This window comes from Micropterus dolomieu, linkage group LG17 (assembly GCF_021292245.1).
Source record: "Micropterus dolomieu isolate WLL.071019.BEF.003 ecotype Adirondacks linkage group LG17, ASM2129224v1, whole genome shotgun sequence".
In the NCBI taxonomy this organism is placed as follows: domain Eukaryota; kingdom Metazoa; phylum Chordata; class Actinopteri; order Centrarchiformes; family Centrarchidae; genus Micropterus; species Micropterus dolomieu.
The window spans coordinates 1,427,455-1,440,216 of record NC_060166.1 but is presented as its reverse complement, the minus strand read 5'-3'; the positions used below and the strand labels follow the sequence as shown (position 1 = coordinate 1,440,216).

At 42.6% G+C, this 12,762-nt stretch overlaps 1 protein-coding gene across 4 annotated transcripts in view; it reads right to left on the bottom strand.

The window, feature by feature from the left end:
• Window positions 1-12,411, bottom strand: part of lins1 (lines homolog 1) — a 24,251-nt gene extending 11,840 nt beyond the window's left edge. For 2 of the 4 annotated variants that reach the window (XM_046074906.1, XM_046074907.1), the window contains exons 1-4: window positions 12,024-12,409; window positions 10,785-10,874; window positions 9,574-9,706; window positions 1,586-2,167 (exon numbers count right to left, since the gene is read on the bottom strand). In XM_046074906.1, coding sequence (XP_045930862.1) covers window positions 1,586-2,167; window positions 9,574-9,706; window positions 10,785-10,874; window positions 12,024-12,350 — 1,132 coding nt within the window. In that variant the 5' untranslated portion in view covers window positions 12,351-12,409. Of the gene's footprint in view, window positions 1-1,585; window positions 2,168-9,573; window positions 9,707-10,784; window positions 10,875-12,023 lie in introns of all 4 variants that reach the window. The other 2 variants (XM_046074909.1, XM_046074908.1) reach the window with 2 other exon arrangements.
• Between the last annotated feature and the right edge of the window lie 351 nt (window positions 12,412-12,762).

Here is a 12,762-nt window from a genome sequence, read left to right as displayed (position 1 = left end):
TCTCTCTCCTCTCTCCTATCACTTCCTGCAGGTTTTCTGGCTCTGGAGCTGTGGAGTCTGGATCTGTGGCTGCGGGTCACCTGCTGCCCCTGTGTTCCTGCTCGACACCCTCTACTGCAACGACTATTGTTGCTAGTCTTATTGTTATTATTGTTATTATAATCATTAACATTACGATGGTTACCATTAACACTATTATAAATATCTGTACCATTTTTCATTTAGTCTATAGCAACATTACCTTCACTGTCTGTACCTCTGTGTGTATATTGTGTAGGCTGCCTCCCTCCCCTCTCTCTCTCCTTACATCTCTCTCTCTCTCTCTCTCTCTCTCACCCCAACCGGTCGAGGCAGATGGCCGCCCACCCTGAGCCATGGTTCTGCTCGAGGTTTCTGCCTCTTAAAAGGAAGTTTTTCCTTGCCTCTGTCGCCTAGTGCTTGCTCTTGGTGGGAACTGTTGGGCTTCTGTAAATAACATCACAGAGTACGGTCTAGACCTGCTCTTTTATGAAAAGCGCTGTGAGATAACTGTTGTTGTGATTTGGCGCTATATAAATAAAATTGAATTGAATTGAATTGATGGACAGCTAAGAAATTGGAAGATAGTGTAGGCTCCCCTTGAAGCCACAAACTACAGGTCCCTAGCACCCCTGAAGACAAATATGACTGGAAAGCAGTTATATTAAAATCTGAACTTTTATTAAGCAAGTTTATCCCACACGCAAGATCTTAAGCCAGACCATCAGAATGGAACAAAACAAAACAAGGAAAAGAAAACCCCAGAGACAGTGACTCACTAAGTTACCTGCAACACAAACTAAACAAAACATAACTCCATACAGTTGTTGCATTCATATTATTTTGTACACATGTAATTAGAAAAGATGAACATGTTCCCTACCTGGGTCTCCCTAGCTAAGTTAGCCTCCCCCAACGTTACATGGGTCTCTCCTCGTAACAGCAGTCGCCACAACTGTATTGTTGGTTTTGCAAACCTACAATTCATTTTCAGTTTACGACAATGTTTTTCCATATCTAGTTTTCGTTATTTTGTTTGTCTTTGTTAACAATTATAACCTTGGTGGAGACCCATCCAGAGATAAAAGAAGAGTGAATATTGGACTGACATTGATAACATAGACACAAACACAATAAATGAATGCTAATGTGGCTCGTGTCTGCTGGATTTTGCTCTGTGTGTAAACAGATAACTGTGCTAATGCAAACATATTTCACATATCAACTTCATATATGTGAGTGTTGTGTTTGCAGGATGTTGCGTTTCCCCCAAGTGGCCAAAAAATGTCCTAACGCTGCTTTAACCAAAACATCTTGACACTTTACTTGAATTAAAGTTCCCTTCAAAGCATTGTTTTTAAGCATCAACTCCATCAAACTGTTCTCATGTGACATCAATCCAGAATTAAACACAATACATACAGTACTGTATTACGGAAGAGGATTAGGGCCAAAAATTTATTTGAGTTCTGACTTTAAATTCAGAATTCTGACTTTATTCACATAATTCTGACTTTAAACTCAACAACATAAATTTATGACGTGCCCTTTCATCATGGAGTCTCACCTGTTACAGCAGCCGTTGGGATGTGAAGTTCCATGGACTTGAGAAGAAGCACGCTGACAGCTCTCAGCATCACACAGTCTGGTTTCTGACCTTCATCTCCTCTGGTGTGTCTGGTCCCCCCAAAGAAAGAGGCAGACTCCACTTGAACACTCTGTAACCAATCAGCAGCCACTGCTGTGACCACACTCTGAGCCAGCATGATCATATCAGAGTTGAGGTGCTCATGTTTCAGCCCATGGAACAGCGCTTCTCCTAAAGCCCAGTCCTCTCCAGCCTTCTGAAGAATGGCTCTCTTTAAAAGCAGCAGCGCTCGCTTTTTGACAAAATACTCTGAGGAGCAACTGATTATTGCCAGGAGTGCTGAAGAGTGAATGTGGGTTATTCTCTGACTCTTCAGACAGACACCTGGTCCACATTTCAGACTGGATGCAGTCAGCACCTCCAGCAGGTCAAGCAGGAGGCAGAATGTTGTTCCCCAGTGACTGTTGCAGGTCAAACCCATCCAACACTCTTTAGGGAGAAACCTTGAAAATAGCGCACACAGGCTGGAGTCAAAAGCTGCCAGAAGCTTCCCAAGGACCTCTGACAGAAGAAAACACAAGCATTTAAAATAAGAGATTAGACACAGCAACACAATCCCTGCAAACTAAATATAAAAAAACAAAAAAACAAACACATTTTGAAGAACAATTAATTAATAAAAAACATACTTGGCAGTTAATGTAAATAATAATTAGCTGCGGCTGAGTATTTGATTTCCCCACTATAAAGAAAACGTAAACGATTTAATGATTTGGAAATATATAATTAATGTGAGACAAGAAACAAAACCACCAATGGCAGCAACTGCTGACCCACTTATCATACCTTTCTTTCAAATAAAAGGTTCTGTAGAATTCAGAATGCATGGATATTTGTAATCATTTGCATTTATTTATTTAGCATCATTCAGCATCTTTTTAGTTACTGTACATGTATCGCAAGATCTTGGCCAACAACCTCCTTCCCTCAGTAAGAGCACTGAAGATGGGTCGTGGCTGGGTCTTCCAGCATGACAACGACCTGAAGCACACAGCCAGGGCAACTAAGGAGTGGCTCCGTAACAAGCATCTCAGGGTCCTGGAGTGGCCTAGCCAGTCTCCAGACCTGAACCCAACAGAAAATCTTTGGAGTGAGCTGAAAGTCCGTATTGCCCAGTGATAGCCCCAAAACCTGAAGGATCTGGAGAAGGTCTATATGGAGGAGTCGGCCAAAATCCCTGCTGCAGTGTGTGTAAACCTGGTCAAGAACTAAATGTAAATGCTCCGTACTTGTATAGCGCCTTTCTAGTCTTTTCGACCACTCAAAGTGTTTTTACACTACATCTGCATTCACCATTCACTCACATTTATACACTGAGCCTAAGTGCTCAAACAGAAACTAACATTCACACACATTCATACACTGGCGGAACAGCCACCAGAGGCAATTCGGGGTTCAGTATCTTGCCCAAGAACACACAGCCTGGAGGAGCCGGGGACTGAACCATCAACCTTCCGATTAACGGGCAACCCGCTCTACCTACAGGAAACGTATGATCTCTGTAATTGCAAACAAAGGTTTCTGTACCAAATATTAAGTTCTGCTTTTCTGATGTATCAAATACTTATGTCATGCAATAAAATGCAAATGAATTATTTAAAAATCATACAATGTGATTATCTGGATTTTTGTTTTAGATTCCGTCTCTCACAGTTGAATTGTACCTATGATAAAAATGACAGACCTCTACATGCTTTGTAAGTAGGAAAACCTGCAAAATCAGCAGTGTATCAAATACTTGTTCTCCCCACTGTATGTGGTCATCCTGTCCTCCGTCGGTCTTGGTGGCCGTGTTCGACCACGGTCCAGCTGTTTTCACTGGGAGGCTGCTGAGAACAGGTCCGTTGCCCATTCTGGACGAGGTCTTCTAATAGGACTGCTAAGTTAGCTGTCTGGCTAATTGAGCTAACTAGATAACAGCAGAGATAGATAGATAGATAGATGATATGCTGCACCTTATTTACTTTTTTGGAGCGTGAATTCGACAGGTGTCTCCATTACATAGTTTGTGGACCAGAGTGCACAAACAAAGTTTTTTTTTTAAATTGCTAAATGTTTTGCTCACAAAATAACCATCTATCCATCCATACATTTTCAACTGCATATATGATATGGGGTCAGGTTGAAGGGGGCAGCAGCAGCAGGGGACTCCAAACCTTCCTTTCCCAAGCCACATTAACCAGCTCTGACCAGGGGATCCCGAGGCGTTCCCAGGCCAGTGTGGAGATTTAATCTCTCAACCTAGTCCTGGGTCTTCCCCGAGGCTTCCACACAACTGGAAGTGCCTGTAACACCTCCTTAGGATGGCGCCCAGTGGTATAAGATGCAAAGGAGCAGCGGCTCTACTCAAGTTCCTCACGCATAACTTGGCTTCTCACCCTACCTCTAAGAGGGACATCAACCATCCTCCTGCAAAAACTCTTTTCGGCCGCTTGTACCAGCGATCTACTTCTTTCAGTCAGGACTCAGCCTTTATAACCATAGGTGAAGGGTAGGAACAAAAATTTACTGGTAGATCAAGAGCTTTGCCTACTGGCTAAGCTATCTTTTGCCACAATGGTGCAGTGAGAATAAAATACAGCGCCCCCTGCTCTGTCAATCTCACGCTCCATTGTCCCCTCACTTGCAAACAAGACCCCAAGGTACTTGAACTCCCTCAATGGGGTATGCATTCATTACCTACCTGGAGTGAGCACTCCATTGGTTTCCTGCTGAGAACCATGGACTCAGATTTAGAGGTGCTAATCCACATCCCAGCTCTTTACACTTGGCTGCGAACCGATCCAGTGAGTGCTGAAGGTCACGGACTGATCAGGATCATATCATCTGCAAAAAGCAGCGAGGAGATCCCCAGCCCACTGAACTGCAACACCTCCCCACCCCGACTATGCCTCAATATCCTGTCCAAGAATATCACTAACAGGATTGGTGACAAAACACAGTCCTGGTGGAGACCAACCCCCTCCTGGAAAGAGTCCGACTTACTACTAAGAATCCGTACACAGCACTCGCTTTGGACTTACAGGTCCCCCCCAAGGACCTTGTCTTATGCCTTTTCCAGATCTGCAAAACACATGTAGACTACCAGACCCCCTCCAGTCTTCTTGCGGGAGTGAACAGCTGGTCCGTTGTTCCATGACCAGGACGGAATCCGCATTCCTCTTCAATCCGAGGGTCGACTATCGGCCAAACCCTCCTCTCCAGCACCTTAGAGTAGACTTTACCAGGGAGGCTGAGAAGTGTGATACCCCTGTAATAGGCACACACTCTCTGATCCCCCTTTTGGAAACAAAATATGTTGGTCACAATTCTTTAAAGAAATCATTTAAAGGTTAAGTGTGTAAGATTTAGTGGCATCTAGCGGTGAGGTTGTGCATTGCCACAAACTGTACACTCTACCACTGCCCCCTACCCTTTCAAAGAGCGAAGGACAGCTACAGTGGCAGACACAGCACAAAAGGTGTCGTCCTCTGAGACAGCGGAGAGTAGCCAGTCAAGAATTGAGGTTTCTTTAGGTAGATATATTAAGAAATTATACTTAATTATTCAGTAAAACCATATGTCATGCAACTTCCCAGATACAAATATGATGTCGGCCTGAGATCGTACATTGAATTATATTTATAGCGTCTGACAAGCATCTGCGCAAAGTTGGATTTCTTCATGCTCCATTTAACTTCTCAGATGGGTTGGCTTTGGATCGGCGCATTGCTTGTTATCAGGTGTGCAACAACTAATCGACGTAGTCGACGAAAATCGATTATTAAATTTGTTGCCATCGATTCATTCATGCTTAACGGAGTAAAGTGATGTGAACAGTAAAGTTACTAAAACAACACAACATCAGCGCTGCAGTAACACCTTCACAACCTCAAACCTCCAAAGTGTGGGAGCAGTTCACTCTTCACTCAGCTAAAAAAAGGTTGTTAACTGCAGCATCTGCAAAGCTGAGCTTTCCTGGAAACACCGGAGCATCTGAAGAGGCGGCACGTAATGTTGTTGCTCTGTGGATGAATACGACGCGTCTCGGTAAGCTACTTAATGAGCTAGCTTTACGTTAACGCCTTGTTACTTCACCTTATGATCTGTAACGTTTTCTATACAGTTTTCTTTAGTCAATTTGATTGATTGATTGCCACCTACTGGCAATAGGAAGTGACCTTCAACGAAGCAGACCCTGCGGTACGTTTTACCTACATGTATGAAATTTCTGTGCCGCATGTTTCATGTCCAGATGTACAAAAAAGCCTCTTGGAGCGATGCCCTAAACACATCACATTTAGAATTTTAAGGTTATTTTTGGATTTTTCACACACTACATACTTTAAGAAATACCTCCTAGAGCAGTGGTCGGCAATAGGCGGCCCGCCAGCAATAATATCTGGCCAGCGGCTAGATTGCTTTGATAGCAGAAAAATAAAAAATAAATAAATAGATAACGGCTGGTGCTGAAATAGATCTCAGTCATGACAGCAACAGTTACTCACATAATCACTTCCTCTTAAGTGATTGTGCCTCTAAAATAAATGGGCAAGAACATCTTTTGCAGCAATGATTCATGTCAAGTTTATGAAGAGGTTTTATTTTGAAGAGTTCTGAAGGACATTCAAAAGAGTCTCTGGCCTGCTTGACACACCTCTGAAAAAGCAGTCAGTAAACGTGTGATTGGATTCCCCTGAATTTTCTCAGGGAAATTAAAATAATAATAGGTTTATGAATGCGGATCAAACGCCAGAATGCGCACACACTGTAGCACATGCTTTATGTAAGCATGTGCAAAAGTGTCCTTTTATTCAATTTGTTTAACAAGGGACAAAAAAATATCTGCAATAAGATGGAATTGATCTCACTATCTACCCATCGGGAGTCCCACACCAACTGAGCTAAATGTGCACATGATTTCGTATGGTTTGACTTTGTTCTGGCCCGCCATTTAACGGCTTGAAGAAATTTGGCCTGATGCCAGACTTATTTGCTGACCCCTGTCCTAGAGAATTAGTCAGACCGACTTCAGATTTTTCCAGTCTACTCTAAAGCCATTGATGAGCGCCACAAAGGGGACACAGTAAGTGATGATTAACACCTTTGTGCAGCGTCCGAAGCCTGTGGCAAATTCACAGCCACACTGGCAGAGCTCCAGGATCTGCAATTTCACGGTTAACCCTGGGTTTTCAGTACCACAATGGTGGTTCACTTCTTACCGGGGTCGATCGCCATGGCTTATGCTGAACGGTTAACCTATTATTGTTGGCGGGCAGTTTTGGCGAGGGTCCATACTTGCAGAGAGAATTAACATGTTTCCCCTTGTCAATGATTGTATAAACCTTTTCTATTATGTGGTTTATGATGGACTGTGGTGCAGAAACAGTGACAATGTTCCACACTCACTACATTTTCCATGTTGTCTGTCAGTGGCCTACCCAGATAGCACACATACGTCTTGCAGATGTTGGCCCGATGTTTAAAGTTCCCCAAGACGTTGTATGCACAGCGAATGCTAATTGGCAAAATGTCGTTGAGACATCGGCATTTGGTCGTAAATGCCCTCCAGACGATGTGTGGACGATGATCAGATGCACTGCCCAGTCGCTCTAGGGCTTCTGCTACGACCTTTATTGAATGCCTACCGCAGTTATACCAAACAGTGTTTGCACATGTTAACAGCCTTATAAAGGACATCACATCAATCAGCTTTACAAGAGATATTTGGAGTTCAACTGTATGTCCTATGTCTGTTTCGCCCATGGGGAATCCCCTAGGAAAAAGTGCACGTTATTTTAACGGATAATGCCAAGAACATGGTAAAGGCCATGAGGGATACGGATCTACCCATCCTGCTTTGCATGGCTCATACACTGCAGCTTGCCGTTGCCAACGGAGTTTTATCACAACGCAGCATCGCTGATATTATAGCCTGTGGAAGATGCATCGTCGGTTATGTCAAACATTCACAGCTTGCCTACTCTCGACTTCAAAGTATTCAGAAGCAACTTTGCCAGCCTATTAAGAGGCTACAACAGGATGTACCTACAAGGTGGAACAGTACAGTTTGTACGCTACAGAGTCTGCTGGAACAGAAGCGTGCCCTATGTGCTTATGGAGCTGACTATGACTTGCCTTCCATTTTCACCGGCAGCCAGTGGAAATTGGTGGAAAATAGGATTTCTCTACTTGCCCCGTGTGAAGAGCTCACGCAACGGATCAGCGCATCAACTGCATCAGCTGCAGATGTTCTACCATCCATCAGAGCTTTAACTCGTCTTCTGGAGAAAACAGCTGAGACGGACCACGGTGTAAAAACAAAAGCCACGTTGTTGGAAGTAGTCCAGAACACATTCAGTGACATTCAATCGAAGCGCCTATATACCATCCAGTGTTTCCCATTAATTATCGAGACCATGGCAGCCCACCATAGTTTCAAAATGGCTTCAATTTTCAGTTCATTACAGCAGGAGGACAAGCTTTAGATACTCAAATACCTCATGCCTTTTTATCTTGACATCCCAAGATATGGTACTTTTTCTCTTTGCCCTGCACTTTAAGTTTAAGTGAATTTAAGTTTAATTACACTTTAAGTTTGTGTAAATTAACAATGACAGTTTTTTTGTAATTTATTCTGAAATAAGGTTCTATTTGTTAAGCTCTAAGCTGTTTAAGGTGTGTTTCTAACAGAGGGCATGGAATGTTGAATGTTTCCTGTCAATAAAAGTAAACAGTTGACAATTCACAATACATTATCTTCTGTTAATTTTAATACTTTAATACAGTGTTGTTAAGAATATTTAAATTAATATATGACATGATAAATAGAAGGCTTCAAATAGAACCGATCGGTATCGGCAGATACTGCTTGCAGCAATCTGTGATCGGCCCCCAAAATCCTGATCGGATCACCCTTATGAAATAGAGCTCAGTCATGACAGCAACAGTTACTCACATAATCACTTCCTCTCTAGTGTTTTGCAAAATAAAAGCGCGAGGAAGTTGTTTACTGTAATTCAGTATTTGGAGTTGAACTGAGCTTTTACTTTGAAAAACTGACATTAAACTGACAAATGGCATTAAAAGAGTCTGTAGCCTGCTTGACACACCTCTGATAGAGCTGTCAGATAACATGGCTGAGTTTAGCGCAGACAAAACGTAGCAAAACGTTTTTTTCTTGCTGAAACTGTGGTTCCCTGAACACTCTGCCGTGTACGCACTGAATTTTCCTCCCTTTTAACACTGTTGTGTTTACAAACCTTTCGCAGCTGATTCTGCAACACCTGAGACACACCCACCAAATGGGAGAAAACATACCTCGAAGATACTGGAGAAATGAAAAAGCGTCCAAAGGTTGATGGATGCGGATCAAACACCAGGACACACACACACTGTAGCACATGCTGTATTGTGAGCTGAGAAACTGTCGCTGCAGAATCAATTTGTCGAAAGAGAGGGGGAAAAAATGACAATGACTTCAAATATATGTGTTATATTCTGACCCTCTAATGGATAATAAATTGCTCCAATGCAAAACTTATTTGCAGACCCTGCTGTATATTATTACTTCTTCTTCGAACGTACGTATTCAATGTAGTGATGAACGTCTACATTGCGATGAAAGGCGTTCTGTAGCGCTAACCCTGTTAATGCAAAAGAATGAATATGGCCTGTTACACCATTATTGATATTCTGTAACTCTCAACTATTGCTATCGGTATTGGAATTTAAAAGCTAGTATCAGCCGGGCTATAGTTGTTTTTAACATTCTTTCTGTGACAGATTCGATGAGCTCTTCAGGGACTGACGTCCTAGTGGGAGATAGTGAGCAACACGCTCCACACATCAGCAGAGTTTGGACATCACTCAGATCTAAGCTAAATGAACATACAGTTTCTGCTCACACTGAATGGACAAAGCGTTACCTTGATGACCTCCTTTAAGAAGTCTTTTTAAGACCTCGGTCAAGGACCACAGACAGGCATCCAACTCGGTACCGGGGGGTGAGCCGTAAAAGGCCTGCACACACTTCTGTTCCCAGACAGGACTGACAGTACTCTGGAAAATGAAAGTATATATTATACACATAAAATGTGTCAGTGTGCTGCTATATGAAGGTACTAGGTTTAGGTCAAATCATCGCTGCTAATCACTACTGATCAGCTCAAACACAGATTTTTATTTGCCTCTGAAAACCCTACCACCCCTCTGTCTGAATCTCCTGACCTGCCATGTCAATGTCCAAATCTGTAGGGCAGCTTTAGGCCAATCTCTTTGCATGCCCTGACAGTCATTTCTCTATGAGAACAAACACTGAACAGGTTGATTGTAATGTTATTGCATGTACTGAAGTTCCTACAAAGAGACTATATACTATTGTAAAGTCTAGGGAATGTGGAGACAGTGTTGATGGTGGGGACACTTACTACACTCCCAGTTTATTAATTCCAGTTAACTGCTAGCGTCACATAGATAGTTTAGTTGGTCTGCACAAAAAAAAAGATACATTTTAGCTCGCAGCCTAGGGCAGTGGTGGTTTTTTCGACCCTGCCCCTCAGACAGCCTGAGTCTGCCACTGGCCTGGAGCAATTATTTGGAGTGCAATTTATGGCACTTGTTCCTCCACTGTGCCAGTGTAACATCCTTTATCTGTTTGTCTAATGTTTTTATTGAATGCACATGATGCATATACATTGAAAATATAAATATAACCCACATTACTACACATTACTATAAATTCAGATTCAGTATGTGACAGAGAATATTTTTTTGTTTTTTTTTAAACAGTCCATCAGCCTGAGGAGCTTGATACCATGTTGTACCAGCCAGATTTTGCTTTAACAAAAGAGTCTTCTTTGTTATTTATTTAATTATGTAGTGACAGAGAACATTTACTATTTGTTAAAACTGGTTTGTTTGAACCTTTTAAAATACAGTCAACATATAAACAAAGCTTGGACACAACCTGAGCCTGTATAGATGAACCAGGTGAAAAGGTGGGGTGATCAAAGGCAGTTTCTCAGTAAAGGAGTTTCACATAAAATGGACTTCATAGGCTGTAAAAACGACAGAAATGAACAGGTTTTCTAAGCAAACTTGGCTAAAAGCTCAGCAGCCTGCAGCACTCAGAACTCACAGATTGTTGGAGATGATAGAAAACACACATTGATATGCTCTTTGCAGCCAGTTGTGAGATGATCTGATCCTCAGCATGAAAGTGATGGACCTGTGGGAAAGAGGGCTGTTTAGATGCCACGGTAGAAAATATTTTATTATTAGGGGTCCAAGCCCGAGTGGGTTCCAGCAGACCTTATGTCTACGTGTTTGGGGGATACTGCTGATTCGTATGGTATAGGACACGCCTTTGTGTCATGACATTTTTATTTGCTAAATTGCAAAAACTGAAAAAGTTATTTTAATTAACATCTCTGAAGCGGCAACTCCAGTCAGCACCAAACTTGGCATAGACCATCTCTGGACCAAGCTGATAAAGGTTTGTAGAGGAAATTTTCATCCGACACAAAATGTCCCAATTATAAGCTAACAAATGTTTGTGAAAAATGCTAAAAACAGGATGCGATGTGATATCTTAAATTTGGAATGGCCGATCTACACCACGGTCACCAGCGCCATGGTGTGGCTCACTGGGTTTCAGTTGTTTCAGTAGAACAATAAAGCCATTAACTGAAAAGGTATTTGCCTTATTTTCTAAATGTTTACACCTGCCCAGCTCATTCATATCTGTGATAAGCGCCTGTCACTGTACCACAGAGGAGACCTGGCGTTCTTCTGCGTAACTGCACGCACACAGCCTGGCTGACATCATTCGGTTAAGGAAACCTATAGCAGATTACAGACTGGTGAAGTTATGAAGGTATGAATGGAAAATGTAGCCACATTAAAAGTAGATTACTGGCCCACAGAAAATACTGGAGTAAAGAGTAAAAGTAAACTACAGTTTTAAAAAAGGAACGTGAAAAGTTGCCAATTACTTTTTATTTATTTTGCAAAATTAAGTTACTTGTAACAAGTCACTAGCCCGCCTGCAGCAGGCGTCTCCACTGCTGTCTTCAGCTACAAAAAAGAACAGCAAAATATAAAGTAATATTGCTGCACCTGCTTCGAGTTTCTCCCTTAATTGTCAAGCACCACATTTGCGGTGTCGCATGTTTTCTATAGGCCTACATGATTTTTGTCCACGTTTCAACCGTTTAATCATGTCTGATACGCTGTCATTCTGTGGGAAACACTGTATTTACATACAGTTGACATGTTGATAAATCCGCCTTCGCATAATTACGTCGCTTAAAAAATTCAATGTGAGTGAATCGTGTTACTGTAGCTATACGCAGTTCTGGTGTTATGCGGCACTCACAAGTTGTGACATGAGATCCAGGTCTTCAACCAGCACCCTCAGGATGTCCACGCAGTACAGCGTAACTGGTGGAGGCAGCCTTTGAGACGCCAGGCTGGAGGCGATCCTCCCCACTAGACTGACACCGACGCAGGTGAGCTCCGCACTGCTGCCGCCGCAGAGCACTCTGTCCTCACCGGGAACCTGTCCACACACCCCGGAAAAGATGACAGCCGCCGCATCGGCAGCGCTTTGGCTGGGGCGCGAGTCAGTCAGAAAACATCTGTACGCATCTGTCAGCCGGTCGAAGCGCGTTCTCACTGTGAACGACACCCCCGCGTGCTCCATGATGCAGCCTCTTCTGTATCAGTTCTGTGCGGGCTCACCACGTGACACACGCGGAAGGTTCTTCTTCTTCTTTTGATTTGATTGGCGGTTGGCATACAGGATTTAGGTGCATTACCGCCACCTACCGGACTGAAGAGTGGAACAGAGAATTTGCAGACTAACATATTTGAAATCTAATAAACAAACATTTTAAAAGAACAAACAGAAAAAACAAAATAAAAATTGAAAAACCTATATCCTCTCCATTAATCCGTATCTTTCAGATATTTAATGAGGTGCTTAGATATTCCCCATATTTTATCCCCAAGCAGATTCTCGACAGTGAACCTAGGCTTAGCTTTCTCTACAACTGCTACTATTTCCCTCCTTGTCTCCACATAGCCCCTACACTCAACCAGCACATGCTGAATTA